Genomic DNA, 26,083 nt, shown 5'->3' on the forward strand with positions numbered 1-26,083 from the left:
AAATAAATTTTGTGGGCTTAGGCAGCCGGTTGCCGGCAAACCTTGCCTGAATGCCAAGAACCGCGGCGAAAATACAGAAAGCAAGAGGCCAACAGCCACGGGTGAGGAAGGGTTCCGCGGGATGTTCTTGAAAGGTTCGTTTATATCTTCGTAACGGCGAATTATTAAGAGAAAAGAATTCCCTTCGTTCTAATTGCTAAAAGAGCCCTCCAATTAAGACGAAAGAAAAGGAGAGGAGCGCTCGCCCTCTCTCGTTTCCTTCTCTCAGTCTCGCTCGCTCTTAATTAACTTCTCGACGCATGACAATTCTTCCTGAGCAAAAAAAAATTCATTCGATAAACTGAAGACGCTTGAATCGAGCCGGCCCAAAGCGACAAAGAAGACGATCCACAGACAGTTAGTTAGCTACCTTCGTTCCAAGCGTGCCATTCGTTGTCGAAACTTTATCGGATGTAGGAGACGATTTCTGTCACCGACAATTTTTGCCACTGTGCTTCGAATGCTAGAAATTGGTAGACGAAATATTCGAATATACGAATCCAGGAATTATACTCATCAATCGTTGAAAAGTCGAAAAGAACGACGTTGCTTTATATATTTTGTATCATTTACTTTGGTATTTACGATTGTTTATGGAATTGTACAAGAAAATGATTCATCTTTTTCCTCTGTTCTTTGATTTATTCTTTTCAGTTAAACACCAATCACATATTCAGATAAGAAGATCGAAAAATTTAAGAGGCACGGGATTAATCGGCTTGGCTTTCGAGAGTATCGCGCGACAAATATCGAATTAGCGGCGAGAGGGCAGATCCGTATGACCCACGATTACGCACGAGAAAGTCGCAGACGTCCGTTTCCGTGGCGCGATGCATGTGTTCTGGTCTCGTGTGCAGTCTTCTCCGATGGATTCGTACAGGAAAGGAAAGGAGAAGGGAGAAAGAGAAGGTAGAAGAGGAAGAGACGGAGGTGGGTCATCGACTTCGTCGACGTGACGCAACATACACCATGCGTCGAGACGCTTCGGCCAAGCGTATCGGCCTGGTAACCTCTTCCTTCCGGAAGTGGCCCCTCCCGTGTTCGCACGTTCGTTTCTCCACGGAGAAAAGGAGCGCGCGAACGCTCCAGATACATTGCACAGCGAATTAAAATCCTACGGAGCCCACTAAATCACAATTGTAAATAAACCAACTGGTCAGAAGAATATATATACTCGATCGAATGGAAAACACCGCTGCATTATTCGTTTCCAAAGCTATTATTGAATCGTGACGTACCGCCGATGATTATGCGTCGAAGGTGCGACCCGAACGCGACTGTGTTTCATACGAAAAACGTGATTCACCATTTTCGTTGGCTCACCAAACTATATATAGATCTCGAGAAGAAGTCTTTTCTTGACGGAAGTGGCTCCCTTTCACGCCATTTCTTACGTCGTTCGAATAGGTGCTCGAATCATCGAGACAGCGATTAAGTTTTAGAAGGATACGATTCGGGCGCGAAAAGTGTCGTTGAACTTTTCAATTGAAACGATCGTACAATACCTCGACTTTTGTCTGAAGGACTCTTTTCAGAGAACGATCGATTCAGGTAGAATAAAAAAGGATGCAGGAATCGATGTATTACGGTGAAAGAAGGAAAAGCGTGGCGGTCGATCGGTGGAGAACCGTGACGCCGGTATTCCTTTGGCGGTGGCCGCGAGAGAACGAGTGCATCCTTTTGAAATAGCGATGGATGCGACGACTCTCTCTCTCTCCCTGGCGAACACTCGAATATCAGTGAATAGGTTAGCAGGGTTAAGAGTAGCCAACGATCGAGCGCGTGCATTCAGAAGCGAAAAAGGGACGTTCGAGGTGAGCGCGAAGGCCGTTTTAAGCAATAAAACGCGAACAAGTAAACGGCTCGTGATCGAATCCGCAGGAATAGATCAGCACGAGGATAAATAGGGCGAAGAAAAGACCGGAGGAGACGAATCGACGTGGTTCGGCCATAGAGGGTGCGGGGAGATAGAGGGCCGTGGAGGTGGATTTAATCACGTTAAGTAACTCGGAGCTGCTCTTGCTTGCCTGGTTGCTTGCTTGCGCGGAGACTGATTCGAGGGTGTTGGCGGGCAGAATAGATAGGAGGCAGAGGAGAGCCGCTAGGGTAGAGGATGGATATGTGTTATCGACCCCTTTCGCTTCGCCTCTCTTCTTCTCGTGTCCCTTCGACTATGGCCACCCTTTTTTCCACGCTCTTCTGCCGCCACTGTTCGCACCCTTTCTTCTCTGTTGCCGCGCACAAAATCGTTCTCCCTTTTTTCCTTTGCCGCCGATGCCGCTTGTGGCTCGCGCTCGATAAAAGACGAAATGAAATTCCGCGCGGATTTCGCGTATAAATTCCACCACCCACTCTCCCACTCGCCTCCACCCGCACTCTTACCATCATCGCCATCGTCAACACTCTCCGACCGGTCTGTGAAAAGGAGAAAGAAATCCTCGAAACTCTTTCTCGTTTCGACTCCGTATTCCTCTCCACGCGATCGTTAACGATCCTTTCTTCTACCATTCTGAATGAACGGCCCCCTTTCAGAGAGGCGTCGCGTGCCACCCTACGAAGCCCGCGTGATCGATATCGTATAAACGCTTCTGTCTCGTCTTTCGCGGTCGCATTATGCGCACCGCTCGCAGTCTTATAATTTATCGGGAGCAAAGCGGTCGCGAGAATCTCCGCAGTCTTTTCTCGCAAGACCTTAGAAAATTTGAAGAGGATGACGATGGAACAGCGGGAAACGGGTCGAAGGGGCTGAAAAGGCGGCGTTCGTGTCACGGGGCTAGCGAAAGGGCGCGCTTAACAAGAGACGGGAACGCCGGAGAAAAGGAGAAAACGAGAGTCGACGAACCTAACCTTTTGGTCGAGGCCGAATCCGACGTTATTAGGAAAATGGACCTTCTCTCCTTCTTTCATTCTCTCTCTCTCTCTCTCTCTTTATCCCTTAAACCCAGTCGACAATAAACTCTCTTTTCCTTGCTAGCGTGTCTACGTTCGAGTTTTTAACGTCTGGCTCGGCTCGCCGCTGGCAATTTGCTCTCGTCGAAGAAATCAGGCAAAGGAACAACTTTTCCACTCGATCGAAGTAATCCGCAACACCGTATACGTAGATCGTACGGCCGTGTTAGTCGAATATGGTTAAGCGGAAAAGCCGCCGGTTAATAAGAGAAGCACGGTGATACTGGCATACGCGAATGTCAAAGGAGATGACGACATCATTTGCCGAGAATCCGTCCACACGGATGAGCAGAAGTAACGCTGGAGGCGCGTCATCCCGCAGTTACGCGATCAAACACTACAAATTAGCAGGCATCGCTAGCAAACGTCATCAGCGTGACAGAAACACGATCTAACCGTGATCGAGATACGCCAACGTTCCAATGACATAACCATCGCTGCAGGCTGCGACGACGGTCGTAACGCGATCTACCACCTTTGTTCGCGTCGACGAATTAATCTCGCGAATCCAATATTCCGTTCGAATAGTTTCACGAGAAACGACTAACTAACGGGACCGAAAAAGGAACGCAGAAAGCACGAGAATCGAGGAATGAAAACAAAACACGCGATTCGTTCGTTGTGATTTTTATTAAAAAAAAATAGATGAAATATGTATAAAACGGGATAGGTTATATGTCTAGATTTCACCACGACTTTTAGTCGTTTAACGATCCTAAGGAGAATCGTGTCGAGATTGCGGAACAATAATTTTCAAACTAGAGTTCCGTTACATTTTAGACTCGAGTATTACGAATTCAAAATACCGCGTATTCAAATTCTCGCTAATTTTTATTTCAACAGCTTTCTTCCCGTCCATAAAATAAATTGAGACACGAAAAAGATACGATAAGCCCATTTCTGTTCGTTTCCTGAGTTTTACGTCATTCGTTAATTGGAATAACAGGAAGTCCTTTAATATGAAATAATCAAAGAAGAAAATAATTTGATATATTTGCAGATAATAATCCTTTTGAAATGCACATCCCATTCGTTTCTCTTCGTCTAAGAAACGAATAGACTTAGCTTAATCGTTACGTCAACTTAACGTAATTAATATTCGTGATATCTCTTAAATGTTCGAAAAGACGGCAAAACCACGTACATATGTAATCCTGAAATCAAACGAGAAGATAAGCGAAACGAAAAGCGACATATTTTTCACTCGAAGATGAAGTCAAACGAAATGAAAAAAATGTAAAACAGAATAAACGTGGAAAAGGATGCATTGAATTAGTCTTAATCCGGAAGTCGATCGATAGTGGAGATAACAAGAGGACGTATCTTTCGGCTGGCCCGAAACTCGTGATTTAACGACTTCATGTCGCACTGTATAGCATAATTGGACAAGTAGGTCAAGCCGCTCGATAGTATACAGAGGTAACTGACAGCGCCGTGGGGAAGAGGGCTCGATATTCAATATTTAATTTGGCTCAGCACGTGTACAACCCCTCCGACGTAAAGCTACCCTTCACGAGGGTTTGTCCCGACGCTGGTTAACGCCGCTTACGCTCGGAAGCGAGCGAGGACTTGGAAAGTAATTCCAAGACCGAGTCACGAACTTTATTCGCGGCTCGTTCCCTCGTGAATCGACCCAACCGGAGAATTCTCGAGAATGGACGCGTTTATCGACGCGTAATCGCAACTTTCACTCCTGTCTTAACTGCAGTACACGCGGCCGTTTCCCAAAGAATTTCCTTCCATCGCTCGTAGGATCGACGATCCTCCAAGGAGCAGAGGTAAACGAAATCGTCGACACTGGAGAGTACTTCTTCTCGCTGCTAGAAATAGAAATCTCATATAACACTCTAGGATCTGTCTCTGATTACCTCGACGACGACACTTTTATCGTGGACGCGCGTGTTAGCTGCGTGGCACCTGGCCAGATTTATCGGGTCGATCGAATATCCCGCATTAAACCGTAATGGCTGTTACACGCTCGTAATCGACTCGACGAGCGCGCACACGGTGTATCAATTTTCGATCCAGCCTAGTCGGAGTGGCGCCTGCTTCCACCGTGTAAGTAACACACGTCGTTAAATTCTTGGACGAATCGACGTCGTAGACCATGTATATTATCGAGACAAAAATTAGACCGATTTGGAAATTACGAGTAAACAAACTCATGGTTGATTGCTGTAATTACGGGTCTTTTATAAACCTCGCAGCAATCAACGTCTCGTAAAACTATTCGACGAATGTTCTGAATAAACCAGAGACCGAATACCTCTGTTCGATCGATGCTGTGTATGTCAAATTGTCGTTGTTTCCTGTTTTTTACTTTTCTCGCCATAGCTTCTACTACGTATTTTATATCCCCAAATTGCTACCTGGTAAAAGACAGAAAACGTTATTTATCCGCTATCTTTCCTCGACGTTCTTCGATTGTATCCATAGAAATATGAATGTGCATAAATGTCCGCGATCTATTTACTACCCGTTAATCAGCGATCTGACCGCATCAATCGAATATTGACATTACGAACGTTTGCCATTTCTTATTCGAGGTCAGCCGAATAAAACCGACTCTCGATTAATGGAAAGCGAAACGAACCTGGCGCATTGTTCCTCGTTACAATCGCTGGTTAATAATTCGCTCGATTATGCTCCCGTATTTCACGGGGATACTTTATCGGTAGCAGCAGGCAAACGTAATTGCGATCCCGATTAGCCGTCGGCGAGACGAGTAATCGAGCGACAATCGGGGCAAAAACGCGCGGTATCGATCGCTCGCGGGACCATGAGATAGATACAGCGTGCATATATTCATGAACTGACATAATGATACACGCACCGGGCCCGTGGACACGTGTACACCGCTTGTAATAATACCAGCTGCACCAGCGGGCCGTACGACGCCCGACGAATGGCTCAACAGGTATCGATTCAGGCAAATGTCAAAGGTGTGCCACTGGCTGAAACTGCATTTTCCCAATAAATTAGCCCGCCAACTGGTCATCCTTCGTTCTATAGACTTTTCGAATTTAACCGCCAACGAATCGCGTCGTTTACACGCGATGCATGGTATCCGCGTGGCTTTATACCGATCTGTTCCCTTTTCATCGATCCACCAAGGTATTCTACTTAGTTATTAACGAATAATCGAGCCAAGTTGGAATTTTTTTATCGCGATGAATTCGTATCGAAGGTAATAAGACACTAAAGAACGCAGGATCTAATCTACTTTCACTGATCGAACACAACGCGACACGTTATGATCGTTTTTATCGAAGCATACGCGCAAAATCTCGTATTTTTCATCGCGATACGCTATAAGATGAGACTGATAAAAACGCTAAGAAAGTAATAGAAAGAGATTCCCATCTTTTTCATTCCGACAAGTTCGTACTAATTGCAAGAATACACGCGCGATTATTTCTCGACAGGACACACAGTGCCATCTAACAGGGAGCAATGTTCACGTAGCGATATAACAAGGTTCATTGCCAACTGTTTCATAATCCTGCATAAATATTATAGACAATAACGATGAAAATTATTGGCATAAATCCTCTAAAATCCTGCTTAAATATCTAGGATTTACGATTCTTTCGATATTTTTCTAAAATATAACTCGAAGGTAATGTTTAGAAGCACGTGTGCACTTAGCAGGCTGCTGAAAGGAAGAAAAAGAACGCTGACCTTTTTCCACAACTACCAGAAACTCGCGTATCGATAAATACTTACTTTACGAGGCCATCTTGTCGCGAGCAACTACGCGTTTACGATCATGAAGAACGGATAGACCGGTGTCGTGACGAGCTATGACGATAAAAAGGAGCGTGTAAAAAGCAGGGAACATGGACGATGCAGCTGGACATCTAACGGCTATTCTCTGCTACAAAGCAACAACGTCATCGGTTAATGATTCCCTAGCGATCGTCCAAGATTCTCGAGATGTCTCCTCTACCCCTGACTTTATTAAGAACCGAGCGAAGTTCCGTTCATAGTTCTCGATTGCGTGTGCAACTTCCTCGAAAGCTGTTTTGCTCCCGTCGTAATTACGTCGATGCGTGCTCGTGACTGTCAACGATACTTCCTTCGAGGGACGTAGAATCGGCGGAACGGATTACGTTGCTTGTTAGAGTTTCGTCGTCGGCTTGGTATTGTTAGGGGCGCGTCTTCGTTGATGTAATGGTTAAGAATTATGTCGGATCGTGCAAGATATATTATATCAAGATGAGAATTATCGCGATACCACGGTAGACAAACTCGAAGAAGCTGTCATCAACGCGATCCGCGTAATCGCGTGCTCGAGTCGAGATAAAGTCGTTCGGTGAGCTTGGTATTTCGTCCACTTGCTTCACAATTTTCTCGCTACTTCCGCTCCCTTACGAGCATCGTAATTTGCAATTTGAGCTATTTACAGCTCGAGCATCGATAGAGAAACGACGAGCATAGGAATGGTCGAATAGAAGACTGAGGAGACAGAGAGAGATCGTGCGTTTAATTAGGAGAAAAGAAACGGCGAAGGGTTTATCGGATTCCAAAGACGTGGCCAGTTGGCGTGACGCGTTTCAATTTGTTGGAGCTGGCCGATTCTGGCGGCTGGCCATTATCGTACAGCTTTAATGCCGTTAAAGCAAGTTTCCACGCACAATATTAAGCAGCCTTCACATGGCTAGATTGCGATCGTTCTGGCAACGGGCAGATAGTCCAGGAGCACGCGACCGCACGCGAAATAAAATAATCGCATGCACTTGGCGCAACTAAGGGCGCGCACTCTCAACTCGAAATAACACCGTAATAAAACACAGAATGGAGTAAGTCGACTTTATCCTCGATCGAGATCGAATCGCCAGATACGCGATATTTTTTCCAATTCGACGAATCCCAGCTCGCCTCCGTTTACGTCGCACCGGAGTTTCGATTTAAAGTTTCATCGACGGAAGAATGAAATTCTACGTTGGCACGGTGATGTATAATAGATGTTACGTACATTCGAGGACAGCGTATCGCGAGTGACGAAAGCAACGAGACGGATAAACGAAAGAGAGAAGAAAACCTCGATCAGCGATATTAATTTATTGGTCTCGTTTGTTCTCGTCGCGATCCACCGGCGACAAGACGGCTGAGCGATTGAATATTAAGTGACGGAGCTTCTGTCTGCTTCTCGGCGAACTTCGCCCAAGGGACTTCCTTCGAACTAGAAAACGAGACCGAGAGCTACGACAGCCGCGAGAGGTGCGCACCGGGTACCAGACTAGTCGCCAGGGTAGAACGAGGATGAAACGAGGATGAAACGAGGACGAAACGAGCAACGAAGATGAGACAGAGCAGAGAAGGGAAAAGCAGGCAGAAAGAGACGACGAGATCGAGGGACAGAATATATACGAGGAATGGAGGAAGAGAAAGAAAGACGGAGAAATACGGAATGGAGAAGAGTGCCGGGGGCGATTTCAATAATTAATGTCACGGGAATTGCCGTACACCGGCGATAGTAGTGGCGGAGTTACTACCGCAAACTTGAAATTCCCTGTCGCGGTATTCGAGGCAGATCGGTCCATGGATAATTACTGCGATTATCCCACGGACAAGCCGGCAAAGTCTTCGCGAGTTTATCGGCTCTTACTAATGAAAACTTCGCGAAGTACTCGAGAGTCCCGCGCACGCCGCCTTTCAACCGCTCCGCCCCGCTAATAAATTTCTTTCCAGCAATTGGCAGTTTTCGCGCCAAACCTCTTTGCTTTTTTCCTTGATTTATATACACGGCGATAAAAAATAGCCGCGTTGACTTTAAAGGATTCTCTCCGAAGAAGCACTCGTTTCCATACGAAATCAACTGTATTTTACGTCAGAAGGATTACTTGTACCACCTATCATCGGTTAATCGTTTTTTCCTCGTTTCTGTGAATATAACAAACTTTTAAAGTCTGCAACCTTCTCTTCTTTTAATAACACACCATACACATCGTCGTTTGAGCGCGACTGAACGAAATTTCCAAGACATCGATACCATCGATTACAATTCACCGGTCTATTCGAGCAGAAGAAACGGCAACAGAAGGACCAAGCGTTCCGACGTTTCTCGAGCGTTGACAATAGTGCAGCGAGATATTACTTGACCTAGGACACGTCGATAGACAGAAGAAAGGCGTCGATCGGCGAGTGTCCTGTCTCGATCCGACGATAGAACCATGGAACGGTTCGTTCCCATGGAAACCACTTCGTCTCGTCGTTCTCTCGCTTATTCTTCTCGACGTATCGCGGCAGACGAAAAGAGGAACGCCAGAGAGAACGCCTGCAGAAGGACCAGGAAACGAGGGAGACGCGCGAAAAAGGAAAAATATCGTCGGAAGGCGGGGGAGGGGGTGAAAAAGAGGGTTTACACAAAGAGGGAAGAAGACAGCAACCACCGTGGCACAACCAGACCACGACTGAAGGTGTAGTTGAAGAAGGAAAAGCCGAGGCGCTGCTGCGTGGCTATTTGTTAGGAGAAGCTGTCGTTGTACGTTCACCTTCGTTCTACGAGCTGTCACTCGCGTACTTTCGCGTCTAAATGGTGAAGAGTTCGTGACGCAACATACAGAAAATACGATGGTTGCGTCTATTTAGCACCAGACCTACCGACGATCAAGATATAAATCTCGTAGCAAAGAAATCAAAATGAACTGTATATAGAAAAGAAAATACATAATATTGGGTTGTTCGAAAAGTGTTTTTCTTTTGCAAACGTGTTTTTTACAACAGTGCATCTTCGTACAAACGTGAAACCAAGTCTGTGAAATGTCGCGATGTTTATCTCAACGGAACAAAATGGATCGTACGTAATTTGAAAAAAATGAAATAAAACAAAAAACGTTGTGCGTCTATTATTTCCTCGTAAAACGAAAGAAACTTTTCGAACAACCTAATACACGAGAAAAAATGTTTGTCCGTATTCTTTACAACCGACCAAATCTTTAAAAAATACAGCCTTCCAATCTTATACAATTTCTATTAGAAATTACGAATTCGCGATCCACCACATTGATAATTTCCAACATTAATTCGCTGCTCTCAAAATCCAAATTGATCGACTCGCACTTTCCGTTAATCTCTTCGTTTCATTATTTGATTCCCTATGTTACTCGACCTAACATCTGGCCAGTTAGCAAAACACCGTCGTATCTCCAAATCTCTATACATTTAAAAACGGAGATTCAAACGAAAAGGTCGAGGATGGTGGTCGAGAGTAATTCGAGCGTTTGCTCGAATCATGGGGTTGCATCGAAAGCCAAACGTTACGGTGGAAAATGAACGTAGGAACCCGGGGCCTTTTAGCCGTAGCGGCGCGCTGCCTAAAAGGTCGTCGGTCACGCGATCACACCCTCGCTCGTTAACACCTATACAGAGAAGAGAGAGGCATAGGCGGGGGAAGAGTACAGGTGGATGAATTCGGCGCGGAAGCGTGCCGCTGGTAGGCGGTTGGAGGCACGCGCATTACAATTCCGACGCGGTTAACGCGTTCCCTCCTCTTAATCAGCTCGAGACGTCCTCGAGTCCGTTCTCCCTGATAAAGAGGAAGCCACTGGCACGTTCGGGGCAAGAGGTTAAACGTGGCCCGACCTCTCTGCCGTGTCGGTGGGCGTTTCGCCGCTTGCGCCGACAGGGCAGGAAGTGGCCGCGGAGAAATATACCGGCCACCAAGGTAAATTAGGAAGCTAAAGGGAAACCGGAAGCGGCAGATTCCGAGATTAGATTCTGCCAGTCGTCCCGTAAAAGTCTAACGTTCCGCCGGATAATCCAAACGATTCTCGTCCATTCGAGGTACAGCGGTGCGGTCGCTTAGCAGTGGCGGATTTGGAATGATATTTCTGCAGAAATGCAGATATCCGAGCAGGTGGCTTGCAGAATCCTTTTGCACATTAATTCGCCAAATAGTGGTATTAAAGAAACGATTTACGAGTCGTTGGTTACGTTTCTCGTTTACTATTTCATAGTATTACATGATATAAGATTATTAAGAGACTCGTGATTTGTAGAATGTGCTTGTAAAATATCATTTGTTTCCTTATCGTACTCGTTACTCTAATGAAAGAGAATTTATTAATACCATTAACTTCTAATTAACGACTTGTAAAATTTACTAATAAGTCGGTAAATTTAGTTAGCTTAATGATGCAAGAAAAGTTCATTGGTGTTATACGAGAGAGAGAGAGAGAGAGAGAGAGAGAGATATTAATATTAATAATTTGCGATTTTTCACGAATGCGAAATTTAGCAATGAAAGAATCGAGCCGCTAATTAGTTCAAAGCCGCGCGGAATAAAGCGGAAGAATCGAGAGGCGTTGATTTTCGAAGATTTGACACGCGGGATGCGTGAAAGTCGCGAGATCGGTTTGCCGCGCGCGATGAGGCAAACTCAAATATACGAAGCGAAAAGCAAATTCTCAGCCCGCGGCCCGCGAGGGACATGGGGTGTTACACACGCGCGTACACGTTCGTAACGGCGACGATAATAGGCGTCGCAAAGTGGCCAGTGTATATTCGAGCATCGACGTCAAACGGAAGGGAGAGCCGCCACATCGAATGGTTAATTCATGAAACAGTATCCCTTGCTGCTCCCTCGCCCTCTCTCGAGTTTGAACGCCCCCACCAGTCCGCGTGCGCATCGTTTAGAAACATTCGAATATCAATGAATCCACAGGTTTTTGCCCTGGACCTCGGACAATCTGGCGCGACGTGATTCTCCATTTTTGACAATGGTCCCCGTTATACGCGTGGCAAGCCGTGACGTCGGCCAGCGTGCGAGTAGTCAGGCCGAAAGCTAACTAAATATTTGGATTTTCGTGAACAAACATGGGATCTGGTAAAAATTTTGTGGCGCGCGCCTCGCATTTCACGGACCGACGGTTACGTAAACCGGAAATTTGTAAAACGTAAATTTGTAAAACGTGACCATTCACAAATATTTTTTTGCATCTCGGCTGATCTTCTGTCGCGGTGTGTCAACTATCTATCGACTCTTTTTCAGTTGATTTTTATTTTGTAATTGTTGAAATAAAATCTAAATTTGTTCGCTCGTCGAAACGCTATAGCCGAACACACAATGAGTCATGGAAATATTCCATCACACTGTCATCGTCGCCTATCGGTGGATTTATTCATTCATGAAAATGCGTTTGTTATGACCGAATGGCGTATATACCGCGAGAGAAAATTTTGAAATCGTTGTATGTAAACGATGTGTCGAACTGAAAGTAATTGTCAAAACCCAATTGTGCGTTTGCCATACCCGTAATATCGATTTTCGATTAACATTACAGATTAATTGAAGGTTAACAAAAGATTTGGAATAAACGTAGTCGGAAACGTGGTTTAAAATTTTTAGTCTGTAATGTATACATCTATGCGCATAGTAATTATTATATCAAGCTTAATATTTTAAAATTAAATGAGGTTCAATCGGTATTTAATTTCGTTCCGCCTCATACTCGATCAGCTATCGACAACCACGAGGGAAAATTTATGGACGAACGAAGAAAAAACTGAACCAATTTAAAAAAATGTTACGCAGTTTCATTTTATATCTGATACACGATGAAGCATAAATCACACGACAGTCAGCCACAGCACCTGTGTTACGTTCCTCTAAAAAAGTTCTAGGTGTTTAAGGTAAACACTTATCGAATCAGCTGGTGTAACGTAAATTTTCCGCGCGTCGCTAAAATATATATTTTCCCACCGTCTGTCCGTCCGTGCGCATATAAACGCGTATAACCGTGTACACGAAACCGTCGGAGTCAAATATAAATTTCCCCGGACGGTGAGTTAATGGAAAAGGTCAGTGACTGCGAAACGCGGCTGCAAATTGACGTTCGGGCTTTTTGCGGATCGCAATGAATCCACAGGTTTTTCATAGGCCGCGCTACTTTGTTTCCAACGGGGGCCGTCACGCAAATAATTCCTGCGGTTTTATGAAAATATTTCACGTTGCAAAGAATAATACGAGATTCGCCGGTTGAAAAGGACCGACTCGCGAACAACGCCGCGCGCAACGATTAAATTAGCCCGCGGCTGTTTCGTCATGACCATTATCGCGTGTAAAGTATAAAAGCAAAAACAGTAAATAAACTTAACAAAGAAGAAAAAAGAGGAGAAAGAAGGAAAAGAAGAGCGGAAAAGAAGAACAGGGGAAACGAAGTTAAACTGTTCCGAAATATCCGTTTCCGAGCATTCATCGTTGTCACGCACTGCACCGCGGATAATCAGACTCGTTTCGTACGGTAATAAAAATCTCTTGTTTCGCCAAAGTTAATTACGTAATAGGCCATAAATGTTAAACAGCCGTTGCCGAAATAAGGCCACTTTTTCTGCAAGACTCGACCAACCAACTCGTTTACAGACCGCTGCTCTTTTAAAACGGAATCTACTTTACGTAAAATCTCGTATGGAACGATCGAGAGTGTTTGACTAACGCGAAATCGCGTAGAAAACGTCGTAGTCCGTTCAAGCATTTCAAACGAGGGGATAGCTGGTAATACCGAGAGGCTTGTTATCGTCAGTCTCATAATGGGATAGCTTTTCGGCGCATCGGATAAACTAGAGTCGCGTTCGAATGGAACAGGTAACAGGATTGCCGTCTTCGATCGCGCCATCGAGCATTTCCACTCGACGGGGGATTAGCTCGAAACACGAGGCATGCAACACACACTGGAAACTTTACTTACGAGGCTTCGTGGCTTCCTGCGGCGTCACCTCGGTCAACTGCAACGAAAAACAACGATTATTCAAAATTGATAATATCAAACAGCAAAGGCGACCTACAAACGTAACTTCACGATCGAACTTGCCACGTCAAATAACAATTCGAATTTAACTATTTTCTACTCTATTAGAACGAATTTGGTTACAACAGTGGATACATCGTGATTAGATGATTATATATTTATGGCATACATTTTCGGACGAATGAAACTATTTGAAGGATTCGAAGATCGAAATGAGACTAACTCGTCCAAGATTTTGTGAACTTGATAGGAAACTGCAGCAAGTATATATCGAATCATAGCATGGAAATAACAAAATACGATAACAATATTAATGTCGAGATTGTTGAGATTATTACTATAATTGGAGAAAAAAATTACGGGTGTTTCGTTATTATTGCTTTCATAAACTGCTACTGTACTCCTAACAATTTGTATATTCGTTTTATCTGAAGAATTCGTCGGAACGCTGATAAATCTGACCGGTATAACCACAGACTAACGTGTCGCTCCATTTTTGCGTCGTGAAAGATATTCCACGTGAAAACGTACCGCTTTAATGTTTTCGCCAAGACTTCGTTTATACTGGGCTACTGTTGATCGATCGATCGATTCGATCTATCTTAACTTGTTCGTAACAGACCGCGTAAACACAGTGTCAACCAAATTGAAACGGCTTGTAGCCGTTCAACCAGAAATAGCCCATTCTTCTATTTTTGGTTGAACGACCTGGTCATCTCAACTGTAGTTGCCTAACGTAAACGTGGTTTTAGCACGTCGCCATGTTTTACGACTATTCCGTGGGAGATAAAATTCAAGAAGCAAACTGGTCGCGGCATACGTCAGGAAATTTCGTCGCGCAAAAGCTGGCTGACCGTTTCGGTCTTGCGAATTTCAATTAATCGTGTCGCCTCATAGCTGTCGGACGAATGTCAGCAGCGTGGAAAACCGCGAGCGCCCACGCTATTCGGCATCGGAAAAAGGAAAACACGAGCCTCGAGAAATTAATCCGGTTTTCACCAGAGAAGCTACTGATATCTCGCGGCTCGTTTTCCCCTTTATCCACGCTGACTCTCGCGCGCTTCTCTTTCGCCCTTCCTTTCTCCGTTTCTTCTTTTTCTCTTCTCGCCGACAACGACGAAACGAAACGAAACGACATTCGGCAGCGCACGAAACTCTTGACACGAAGCCAAGTGGCACGAAAGCTACAGCTTGTTCGACTCGAAAACGCCGGCATCGATCGATCGGACGCGCGTTCTTCGCCGAGCGTTTTCAGCGACCGCGAGCGTGGCCTGTGGACGACGAGGAATCCGAAATTCCGCGTTTAACAGGCCGCACCGGTCGTTTTCTAGAACGGACACACGGGCGTTGCGCGAAAGCCGATTTATCCGCAACGAAAGGCGTCCGTCTCGGTCGAACGCGAGCTTCTTGACACAGTGCCAAGTGGCACGAAACACTTCTCGGTCGCTCGATACAATTCGAAACGTTTCCACGATCGATACGCGTCCTAAGATTTGCCACGGCTTCTCTGTAATCAACGGGAACACGATCGCTCAATTTCACGCGACTCTTTATACCATGCTATGTACACACAGCATGGCTCCTAAGTCATAAGAATCTAAGTAAACTCGAAAAATCATTGGGAAATTATCGAAATCCTTGAGAATTATTATTACGCTTGAAACGTTAGATTATAGTTTAAAGATGCACGTTATTCAATACTGTAATAAGAATGTTCGCAATTTCATATAATAGAATTAATTCTCTTCTTGTTTATGTATATCTGTCTATATAATTTTGATATTCATAACATTACCGAGCTGTTTTTTGTTATTTGGCTCTGTACATACTGTAGACGAGTTTATCTTGAATTTAGTAATTTCGTGTACGCTTCTTGGAGCTTCTCATTTCATTCGTTCTTTAATCTTAGGATTTAAATTGAAAAATGATTTATTATATCGTTGCGATTCTTCGAAATAGTTGTCAGAAACGTATGCCTTTCGCGTGTGCACATTGGATCGCGACTCTGTATGAATATAAAGCTCTGATCGATTAGTCGTTTGCTTGATATTTTACGCTCATTATCATGCTTCGTACGAAACTAGCACGTGTCTCGACAATACCTACGCACGCGTATATATAGTCTTTAATGATGCGCAACAACGGAAAAAATAACGTTTATCTATACCGTACCAAAATTTGTTACACGAACAGACAGAATCTAATGCTCACCTTTGCTAGCACAGGATTGAACATGAACTTCGACTCCGGCTCCTTTCTCGGTGTCTGGGCGATAGCCGACAGAGGCGTGGGCGGCATGGACATTTCCTGAAACAGAAGCGATCGAACGTCGATTAACATTTAAGCCGACACACGAGTGTAATTCATCCTCCACTCTCGTCCGCAAAACACAATTCTCAACATCGACACGTACATACTCGGAAGAAACGAAAGAGGAAAGAGCAGAGGGGAGATACGTAAACCGACTCGAATGCAGAGAATACACGTCACCTTTTCTTTCGTCCATTGTCGGAGCCGCGAAAAAGGTGACCCTTTTCCTTTCATCGCGGCATCGCGTCAGTGGTCGTGGGCTTGTGCAAGTGGTACGTCTCGAAAACGAGTACTTTTGCGTAAGACCGAGCGCATCTGGGCCACGATTACGTCAATGGGCACCGGACCGAGGTCCACGAATTCCGCGTATGATCAGCCGCGGCGACCAGGTACTCGGAACTCGTGTCTATTAACGTAGTGGGCCGTGGTTTCGAGTTCGTGAACACGTGCGCGCGCGCGAGCGAACGAACGAACGTCCATACGCACGCCGTGCATCACGAGGATGAAGTGGAAGTCGCAAACACGCGAACAATGCAGTCTGGTACATCGGCATGGCGCGGCCTGAACGAAACGCATTTCCACCGGCGAATCGTCGGGACCGATTCATTGACCCGTCGAGACATCCGTCGACGCGAACAAAGACCGACGAGACAAAAGCCTCTCGTCGGTGTGCTTATATTCTTCCTACGATCAACGACAGAGCTTGTTTACCGGCGTTACACGGCGAATTATGCAGCCGTGAAAATTCGACCGGTTCGAGTGCTGTTTCTTCGTACGAGGTTCGATCGGATCGCGAGACGATTTCAACGCGGTACCCGGAAGTCGGATTTCCGTGTTATTCTCATAATATGCTAATGAAAAATAGCCGAAGAAGAATGTCCATCTTCTCTACGACTCGAACTTGGACATGATAACGTATATCATCAATTCTGACGATTTCTATATCAGCAAATCTTACGCTTACAACTTGCTTCGAATCTCGATATCTGAATCTTGGACAGATATCGCTGTTTGACATCGATAGTGGAACAATCGAAAAAATTGCAAATTTCCTCCTATCGAACGGAAAGTCTACGTTGTGTTTCTATTTTTGTCGCGTAAAGCGGCATATTTACAATTGCATCAGTTTTGCGTCAGAAGGATATTGAAGACAACTAAACATTGTAAAATTGGGAAATACAAAACTATTGTTTCTGCGTTACTTCTGTAAGTGTTCTTACGAGATGTACGTGTAGATATCTATCTTCGCATTTACATGGTAAATAACATTTATTACGAACGTTCGCGGAGAGACGCGGTCGCTAGGAGAACGCGTCAGCGAGAGGCGTAAATTCTCTCTACGATTATGTTAATCGACGCTGCGAAATAGTCGTTCCCCTGTTTCGGTTAGGATAACAGAGGTGGTTTAATGAATGTAACATTGTATTAACAGGTTAACATAGAACAATATATTTTACAATAATATGATGAAGATGTTACAGAAATTTGACTCGACTTTGCGATATCTCTAGATAAATTCGTTTGCTCGTCAGATTTGTCGAAGTGTCACGTTTGACTCGTCAGAAGGAACTGAACGCCCTTCGATTATTCCTTTGTCTCATTTGGAAGACGACCCCCACTATGCTCGGGTCACGCCATCGCTCGTGCCTATGATCACGTATGCCTCTTCTTGTGTGAAAAACGTAACGGTCAAAAATCGACGTTTCTAGAGCTCGCTACTTGGCGACAACTATGCTCTCGTCGATACATTGTATATGATCCGGCGGGCAGATAAGACGGTCTGCCTGCGACATTGTAGGACCGCGAGCGACGGTTAGAAAATACAGCCTGTGGTAAGCCTCGTGGCGTAACAACATTATTATAAGATTCCCGAATAACCGAGTGAATCTCTTCATCTCGTATTATTAGTCCGACTAATAGAAGTTAATTCTCAGGAAAATTGAAATCGAGTATGCTCGTTTGTCGCTTTGTTTAAGCTATTCCTGTATCGCGTTCAACTACTCCTTCCTTAAACGTGGAATTTATTCATGATACAAATAAACGATCGCATATATCGATTATGACGCATTGATCCATTATAAGAACGCCTATTGCTGCAATTGTAATTACGTCCGATAATAATTCCGTTAATAGAGGCTCGGCTATGAATCTCCATACTCGAAGCCGAGCATTAACTTGTTCGTATAACCAATATACGATAGGACAAAGTTCTACTGTGCTCGATACAACTTTGGAAGACAAGCTCGCGAAAGTTCGCGCCTGTTTGTTCCTGCTTCGATGACAGAAACGTGAATATCGAGCTATCCACGGTTCGTCGGCGTCTACGTGCACGTGCACGTTGTAACCGTGACACGGCTTAGTCGACGTCGCAATCAACGTCGCTTTTAAACACTGCCCACGTGAGAATCACGCGCTATGTAACGCACGTGCGTCGAGAAACGTGGACGTGGATGTCTTCCTCGTTTTATTCAACGTGGGAAAACGGGCTGCATCGTCGACGATGTCGACACGAATGTGCGTCCTCGTGCGACGTTCGTCGCAACCAACCAAATGCGCGACGCGTGCGATGTGACGAGAACTCTGAGTGCAGAGACGGAGAAACTGTGTAAAGTAACGTGAGGTTTTTTAAAGAGTCGCATTAGCCGAGGGCGTTCGTTTCGACGAAAGATCTCCGGTTTGAAGTGGATGTTCCAGAGGGTCGTGTGTGTCGTCACAGGTTCTTGAACATCTCTACCGATTTGACGCGCGATAAATTGGGGATCTGGCCCAGCTGCTTGGCACCCACGCGTATGAATCGAAACAGATCTTCGACCTGATGATCCACGCGCTTCCATAAACGAGGTTTCCCCTTCCAAGGCGGCAAAGCGATTCGATCGAAGAAATTCATTGTAAAAACCAACGGTTAGTTTCTTATCGTTCCAAGTTGCTTTCGATCGAACGATGATCTCCGGTTTGTTTTTATCGACAGTTTTATCGACAATGTTATTTTATCGATCAATTTTATCGACAGTTACAACGAATTATTATTATTATTACGCAGAATGCTAAATTACAGATTATCGGACGCTCATCCCTACTGCGATCCTTGAATCTTTATACTTGGATCTTGTTCTCATTTGAAATTCCAATTAAATACGTTTAATATCTGTTGATTGTTCGGATAAATGTTGCTTCTGATCATCGATCTTTCATTCGTTTACGCATTTTGTTAACGTTCATGCATTGTTGTTACAAATCGGCTACATTGTCCGAATATGAATGGTAATGCGTGTACATATGTATCAGCGTATTCCAGTAACGTTGAATAGGGTTTTCATCGTTTAGCAATCGAGTTGGGAAATATGCAGCGTCCGCGGAAAAACACGGCGCAACGATACGCGAAATATTGTATATCGCATATACACAGAGATATATAGATTGTCCTGCGAAAAAGAATAATGCAACCGCGGCGGGATCGCTCCACGATCATGCATAATGTATCGCGGCGCGTCGTGAATATAACGGTGAACGGCAATGGCAGCGTTATCCTTCGAGCGGAAACGCACGGCAGAACATCGTTACCAGTTAACGTTCCGATATTTTTCCGCTCCACATTTTCCCACCAACGAAAATCGCGTCATCGACCGTCCACACGAGTGTTGCGTTAATTGGCGCTGTTGCATTTCGATCATGCGTATCATCGACCGACATTCGCGGGAAGGACAATGGAAGACCAAATCTATAAGACGACTGTATTCTCTCTGATATGCGTATATTTGCACGTTTCTGATTGTATCGAATTTTTAGAGAGAACAGGTGCCATTAAACCTTTGATAATATGGTAGACGAGATGTATTACGATCGTCAACGATCTATCGAGTGAAGAAAGAAAGCAGCCATCGCCACAGGATCGTTTTCTTTATTCCGTGTAAAACAAAGAAACAATTACGATTTTTAACGATAATTGAACATTTGCAACGAATAGATTTAGTATTCACACGCTATACGATTCTCGTATCATTTTGTATCGCCATTAAAAATAATAATAACAGGATACGTGTAACTAAGTAGCTACCGATATTATCATAGTGTACCGGAAAGCGTTAATTAATCGATTTGTACAATGAAAGGCCGGTACGCGAATGCTCACGATCTACAGAAGAGAAAACAGCAGAGAAAACTTGGTGAGTTAACAGAGAGAAAAACGCGGTCGAGCCGAAGATGCGATTCGCATGCAGAATCGTTCGCGGCTGTCGATTCAGGGATGCGAACAAACGAAGAAAGAAAAGAAAAAAGGAAGAATGGAGAGAAAAGAAGAAAAAATATAAAAGAGACGAAACGAAGCGAACGAACTGGTGTCGTTAATCGCGACTTATTATTCTCGCTTGGCCGTGTGCAGCTCCGAGACACGCGTGACTCGCGTACGAAATCGTCCATTTGCATCCCGCCGCTCGACGACCACGGGCACGACGCCGACGAACGACACACAGGGCCGAACGAAAAAGGACTCGACACGTTTGCCAAGAGGAGAGAATTCTCCGGGGGCTGAGTCACCCTCTCCGCGCGACGTACCATTTCGTGCGAACCAGTTACATTCGCGGCCAGCCGCTTTATTCCTCGTGAACACGAAACGCCACCGCGAGTTATGGGGATTCCACGAGCCATCTAATGGATCCGTGGGACCACGATCGATGGGATCGAAACGTTGAACCCAAGTCGAACGCGTTACTTCCCAGAAGAAAATCGACCGTTCCAAATTGAATTTCCTTTCCTTTTACCCTCGCGTGAAACATCTACACGCCGTCCTTATACAGATATTCCAACTTATACAGTTCAAAACGATATTGCCGGTTTACTGATGACGTTTAGATTAGGATCGCCGAATGATCGAACGAATAAAGCCGGTTGAGCCGAAGAAACCTCCGAAAACTTCGAGAACAGTTACGGCTACGATAAGATAATCCGCCCTACGCGACAGTCGCTGAATTATTTATTCCTAACAGGCGAGAGAACAAAGGGGTTCGATGATCCGTAGCGTGACTACGAGCCGGCCAACAAAATCGCATGTATCGTCACAGCTAGGGCTATTTACAAAAGCTGCGCCTCGACAAGGGGTGAAGGAACTTGAACGAAGAGGACGAAGGCGACCCTCCGCCAGTAATTTGTCAAACGATAACGAATATCGTTTGTTTTATTATTGACCATCCAGTCTTTTCGAAATCATGATCGTAGAATAGGGATACGTACACGTTCCTGTTCATAAGTACCAGGACACATCTATAGAACGTAATACTTGATCCAGATAAGCGGGGAAGGATTAAAAGATTAGACTTTTGCATTCATCGTTACGCAAATGGCAGGCAAACATTTGCTAAAACTACTTGCGTGCAAATGGTAAAAATAACTGTTGTTTTCGGCCCCTGATCCTAATGAACGAGGGTGTATCATTGGTGCGTCGCACGAGCACCGTAATGCAGTTCGATAATTATGCTGGACACGCGAGGAGGATTGAAAACCCGTTACCGAGTGGTCGACGCTCGATGCAGTGGCTGTCGAAGGAAACTCGCAAGATCGCATTTGCGGGACCTTGAGCTACGAGCAGTTTCCCTGTGCTCGCCTAATGGACCAACGGGAAGACCATGGAATCGAAAATGCCGATTCGCCGTTGCAGATCGATCGTCACGTTCAACGCGTATTCCATTTTCACACAGAGGATATATCGCGCTGCAACTTTTATTTATCCCCCGCGATCAACCCCCCTGTGAATTTACGGCGCGCCATCACCATTCTCGATGCAATCCTTTATTTCAGCCATGGTTTTTCCAAACGTCGGACAGCCCGGCTCTGTTTCTCGGATAAATATTATCCTTGTCGAATATTCCATTCGACGAACGCGACGGATTTTTCCAGGGAAAAGAGGAATACGGCCGCGTATTTTTATCTCGTCACGCGACGCAGTCGTAACGGCGTTCCGTGAAACGTCTCTTCGAAAGGTCCCGTGAGATCGTAGGTGAACACTTGCTGTTTCCCCTCGAAGGTGCACCCTGACGACCGATGCGACGATCAGTTTCATGCACAGGTCAGATGGAAACCTCGTTCAGATTAGTCGAGCGACTGGAATTCAGCCATCCACCGAAACCAATTCATCGGTGCGAACCTGTCGTCTACTTGAAATATCCTTTCGGGTTTCTAGTCTTCTTTCTGTTTACGATTTTAGCTTACGATCGTCGAATTTAACAGTTTCGTGTTTTATGAAAATTCTATAGTCCCACGATATCGAAAGAAGACGTGTATTTTAAAAATAACTGATAAATCGACGAACTCGTATAGAAGTGAAAAATTATTCGGACAAGCGATATTTTAATACTTTTGATATTGTTATAACGGACGATATTACGAAAAAGTGTGAAGGGAGGGACTAAGTACATTTAAATTCGAAAACGGACAATGTTGGTAATACGAGTACTTCGAGTTGCTTGAATTCAACTAACTTGACTAATCCGAACGAGTGTATGGCGTCGTTAGAAGGGTAACATTTCCATCGTGAAACCAAAATGAAACTAAACGGTACTTCGTCGCGAGATGATCTGGAGGGTCGGGCCGTTGAGTATCGAGTCTCGACTGCAAAGCATTTGGCTGCGAGTTAACTCGATCAACCTCGAATTGACCTTATTAACTCGGTCTAATTGTCTTCTCCCTGCGTGTACGGTTAACCAACCGATCGTGTTCCGGAGGGGGATGGAAAAGCGAAACCGGAGAGAAGCTAACGGTTCACCAACTAACGCAAAAGGGAAAAAAACGCATCGAGACTGGAAGCTGGGAATCGGCGATCGAATGCGCGGAGAGAGCCCGACGAACCGTGCGCGTGGGCCGAAAACTGGATTAGCCGCGATTTATAGGGGCTACACGGGAATCGAATTTAAGCTGGAAAAAGCTCGAACGCGAGATCCTGCGGCAATGGCGATCGTCCGGCAAGAGTTTGCTCCCTAAATATCGCCGTGGGCACGAGGCCGTCTAGTCAACCGTAATGGAAGCTGAAAATCTCTCGATTAATCGACGAACAGAGTAGAAAGAGGAACACCGCAGGATGGAGGCGGCTCGTGGAGTCGGAGACGGAGGCGGACAATGTCCGATATAGGGGTTGAGGGTTGGGCGAGGGAAAGGGACGATAACGGTGGCGAAAGAACGCGATATTCAGGATCCACGCTAACGGTCGTCGTCGGCCAGCGCAATTAGCAGCCGCATTTACGATGCCTACTGGCGCAACTCTCGTATTTTCCCACGGGCAGAGCCGTGAGAATAATTCATGGGCCTCGACGGTGCTTCTATACCAAACGGCTAGGCCGGTCTGCAGGAAGGAGGATACGGCGGGAAAAGGGGGCACAGTTGAACCCAGCGGAGCTACAACGTCGACGACTGCCCGGTAGTATCGTCATAAATTCGCGCTGAAAGTGGAAAAGCTCGGAGAACGGTAACGTCGACTCGATTTTCTCTCTCTCTCTCTCTCTCTCTCTCCCCCTCTCTCGCGCACTCGTTGGAAACACGGCGCGAGCGGATGTCCCGTTTCGTCGACGAATCTGCGAGACTTTCGAGTCCCTGCTCCTCTGACGCTGTTGAATTATGCAGACGTATATCGATTCGATGATGAATGAAAGAAACGCTGGTCAAGAGAAGGCTGAAACGGAAAGCCTTAAACGTTCTACATTCGAGAGGATATTCTTGTTCGAAGAGATTAAAAAGTTCGTCTCGTTTCATTGCGGTTTCAAGGAAACGACGCAATACTCGAAGATGTATTGTTGGAAATGTACAGAGTGGTTGTCACGATTGCTCCATGTCGAATGAATAATGTTTTCCGAATTTGACACACATGTAAAATACATGACCTTTCTTCCTCCGTACTACAGATATATCGCTCTTTTTTTTTTTACAGATTTATTCTGCACTTCGCGGTTGTAAAAACGACATTTTGTCGAAATACACTTCTTTCTTTTTTTTATTCTTTTTGCTTTTCTCTATCGGAATGGATAACGACACTCGTACGGATCGAGATTCTCTTTGACGTTACTGTTTCTGATGAATGTTTAAAGCGACACATCGCAGAAAATTACAATACGAGCGTGCATTTACTTAGCGACTTGGTTAATTTACTTAGTTATTAACAGGAAACACGGTAAGAGTCTCATTGCCGACGACACGACGTTCAAGAGCGAATTAAGAGAACGTAGTCACGAATGTTTCTGCAATCGGAAAACGATCTATTGTATGACGGCCTGATAAACGCTTGCCTAACGATCTACGCGAACCAACATTTCCCCAATCATATCCTACAACGATTTCGATCAAGAAACATACCGTAATGTACAGTGGTTACAAAAGGTATTTGCATACACCCATATTTTCCCACGACGTGTTTTTACATCAGATTACATTTCATTACAAATCTTCGTAATCGTACGAAAGTTGCACTACGTGATAAGAAACGTAACTTGCTTGAACCTAGTTAATTGGTATGTAAATACTGTAATAAATGCAACGGTGTGCGCATACCTCTTGTAACCACTCTGTACATTCAAGAAACACATGCAAGATACACGAGAGAGGCGTACGAAGAGGAAATTAAACGACATCTTGATCGAAAGGGAAAACGGTTACCGCCCACAGCGACCAGGTATTAATCGATCCCCATGGATGGCACACGGACAAGGACATCCCATCGCTGCTACCATATTTCGATACTCGATCAAGCGTGTCACAGTATTGTAGCTCCATAATGATATCAATTCGCTGATAATCGCTGTTAAGCCGTGTCCATAAATTAACATTGGAGTTGGGGCGAGCTTTTATCGGTCCCGAAACCAGAACATTATAACCGAAAATCTCGTTATAGGGACGATGGACGAGTTAAAACGATGGGCGTTCCGAACCGGACCAGATATTTTGTCCGTGTCTCGTCGAAGGCAGTCGGGAAGATCGAATTCCTAGACTCCCACGAGCGAGCCAGCTATTCCCGCGCCATCATTATTCTCTATTCACGAATAGAACTGGGTCAGCCGGCAGTTTATCAGCCCGATTGCAACCGTGTATCGAGTCCAGCTGTCTGCACCGATGGAATCGGGTTCGCGAAACACGCGGGCCAAATCGTTTCGGGCCAATACTCCGGGGCTTCTGTCTTTCTCTCGATACTGTCGCGTATATATCGTTTCGACGAAAAATTGAAATCTCGAATATCACATCCGTGTCGTCGATCGAAAGTCACCGGAGAACGGAACCAGACCTCGTACACGCGCAACGAAGCATCGTCGATTGCGGAAAACTCGATCCAGAGGATCACCGGAAACCTAGTCTCGCTTTGCGGTGTTGATTTAAACGGGAACGCGATTGCGCGCCGATGGAGACTGCCGGTAATCACGGCGGCACGTGACTCGAGGACCTCTCGAAAGGACGAACAGAATTCAGGGCTTTGCTATTCCCGAGAACCTCGTACATTCCATGTCGCTGAAACGTCGTTCGCCAGCTAGTAAAAGTGCCTCGAGCGACTCACCGAGGAATCCTTTGACTCTCTCTCGTTCCCTGAAATCACGATGCGTCGTTTTCGAGCTTAAGCGTCGAGCGATGAAAACGAACGACGTCTAGTTACCGTCTCGACCAATCAACCAACACTTGGCTAAATTTTCGATCGTTTTCACGGCCATGTTCGCGGATTTACGAGCCAGAAATAGCTCGAATCGAACTTATGCCTCAAGGACACGTTCCTATAAATAGACACGTCGTTTCGACGTTGTACGAAGCGGCGCGGTTCGGCTTCTTTTTCTTTTCCTCAGAAACGCATACCTCATAGCCTCGATCGATCGATCGTGGGTTCTCGCGGTGGAAAAGAAAAAGACTGGAAGGTTGGCCGATTCTATTAACGACCGGCGACAAAGTTCCCGTTGCCTGTAGGGTGCGAAAGTGTATGCCCGGGCAGCGGTGACGAAAGCCGATACGGCCGAACCAAACCGGTGGGTCGATTCGGTTGAACGACAGCCACGATATGACCGCGAATGAGATAGCGTTGT

The 26,083-nt window shown here is 45.3% G+C and overlaps 1 protein-coding gene across 8 annotated transcripts in view; it reads right to left on the reverse strand.

Moving 5' to 3' along the window:
- LOC117236985 (AF4/FMR2 family member 4) overlaps positions 1-26,083 on the reverse strand; it is a 166,754-nt gene that overhangs the window by 35,268 nt on the left and 105,403 nt on the right. For all 8 annotated transcript variants that reach the window (XM_033500480.1, XM_033500477.1, XM_033500476.1 and 5 more), the window contains 2 exons: positions 15,951-16,046; positions 13,680-13,716 (listed from right to left, as the gene is read on the reverse strand). In XM_033500480.1, coding sequence (XP_033356371.1) covers positions 13,680-13,716; positions 15,951-16,046 — 133 coding nt within the window. The remainder of the gene's footprint in view (positions 1-13,679; positions 13,717-15,950; positions 16,047-26,083) is intronic.

The sequence above is a fragment of the Bombus vosnesenskii genome, unplaced genomic scaffold, assembly GCF_011952255.1.
Source record: "Bombus vosnesenskii isolate JDL3184/JDL3185 unplaced genomic scaffold, Bvos_JDL3184-5_v1.1 scf7180000013352, whole genome shotgun sequence".
In the NCBI taxonomy this organism is placed as follows: domain Eukaryota; kingdom Metazoa; phylum Arthropoda; class Insecta; order Hymenoptera; family Apidae; genus Bombus; species Bombus vosnesenskii.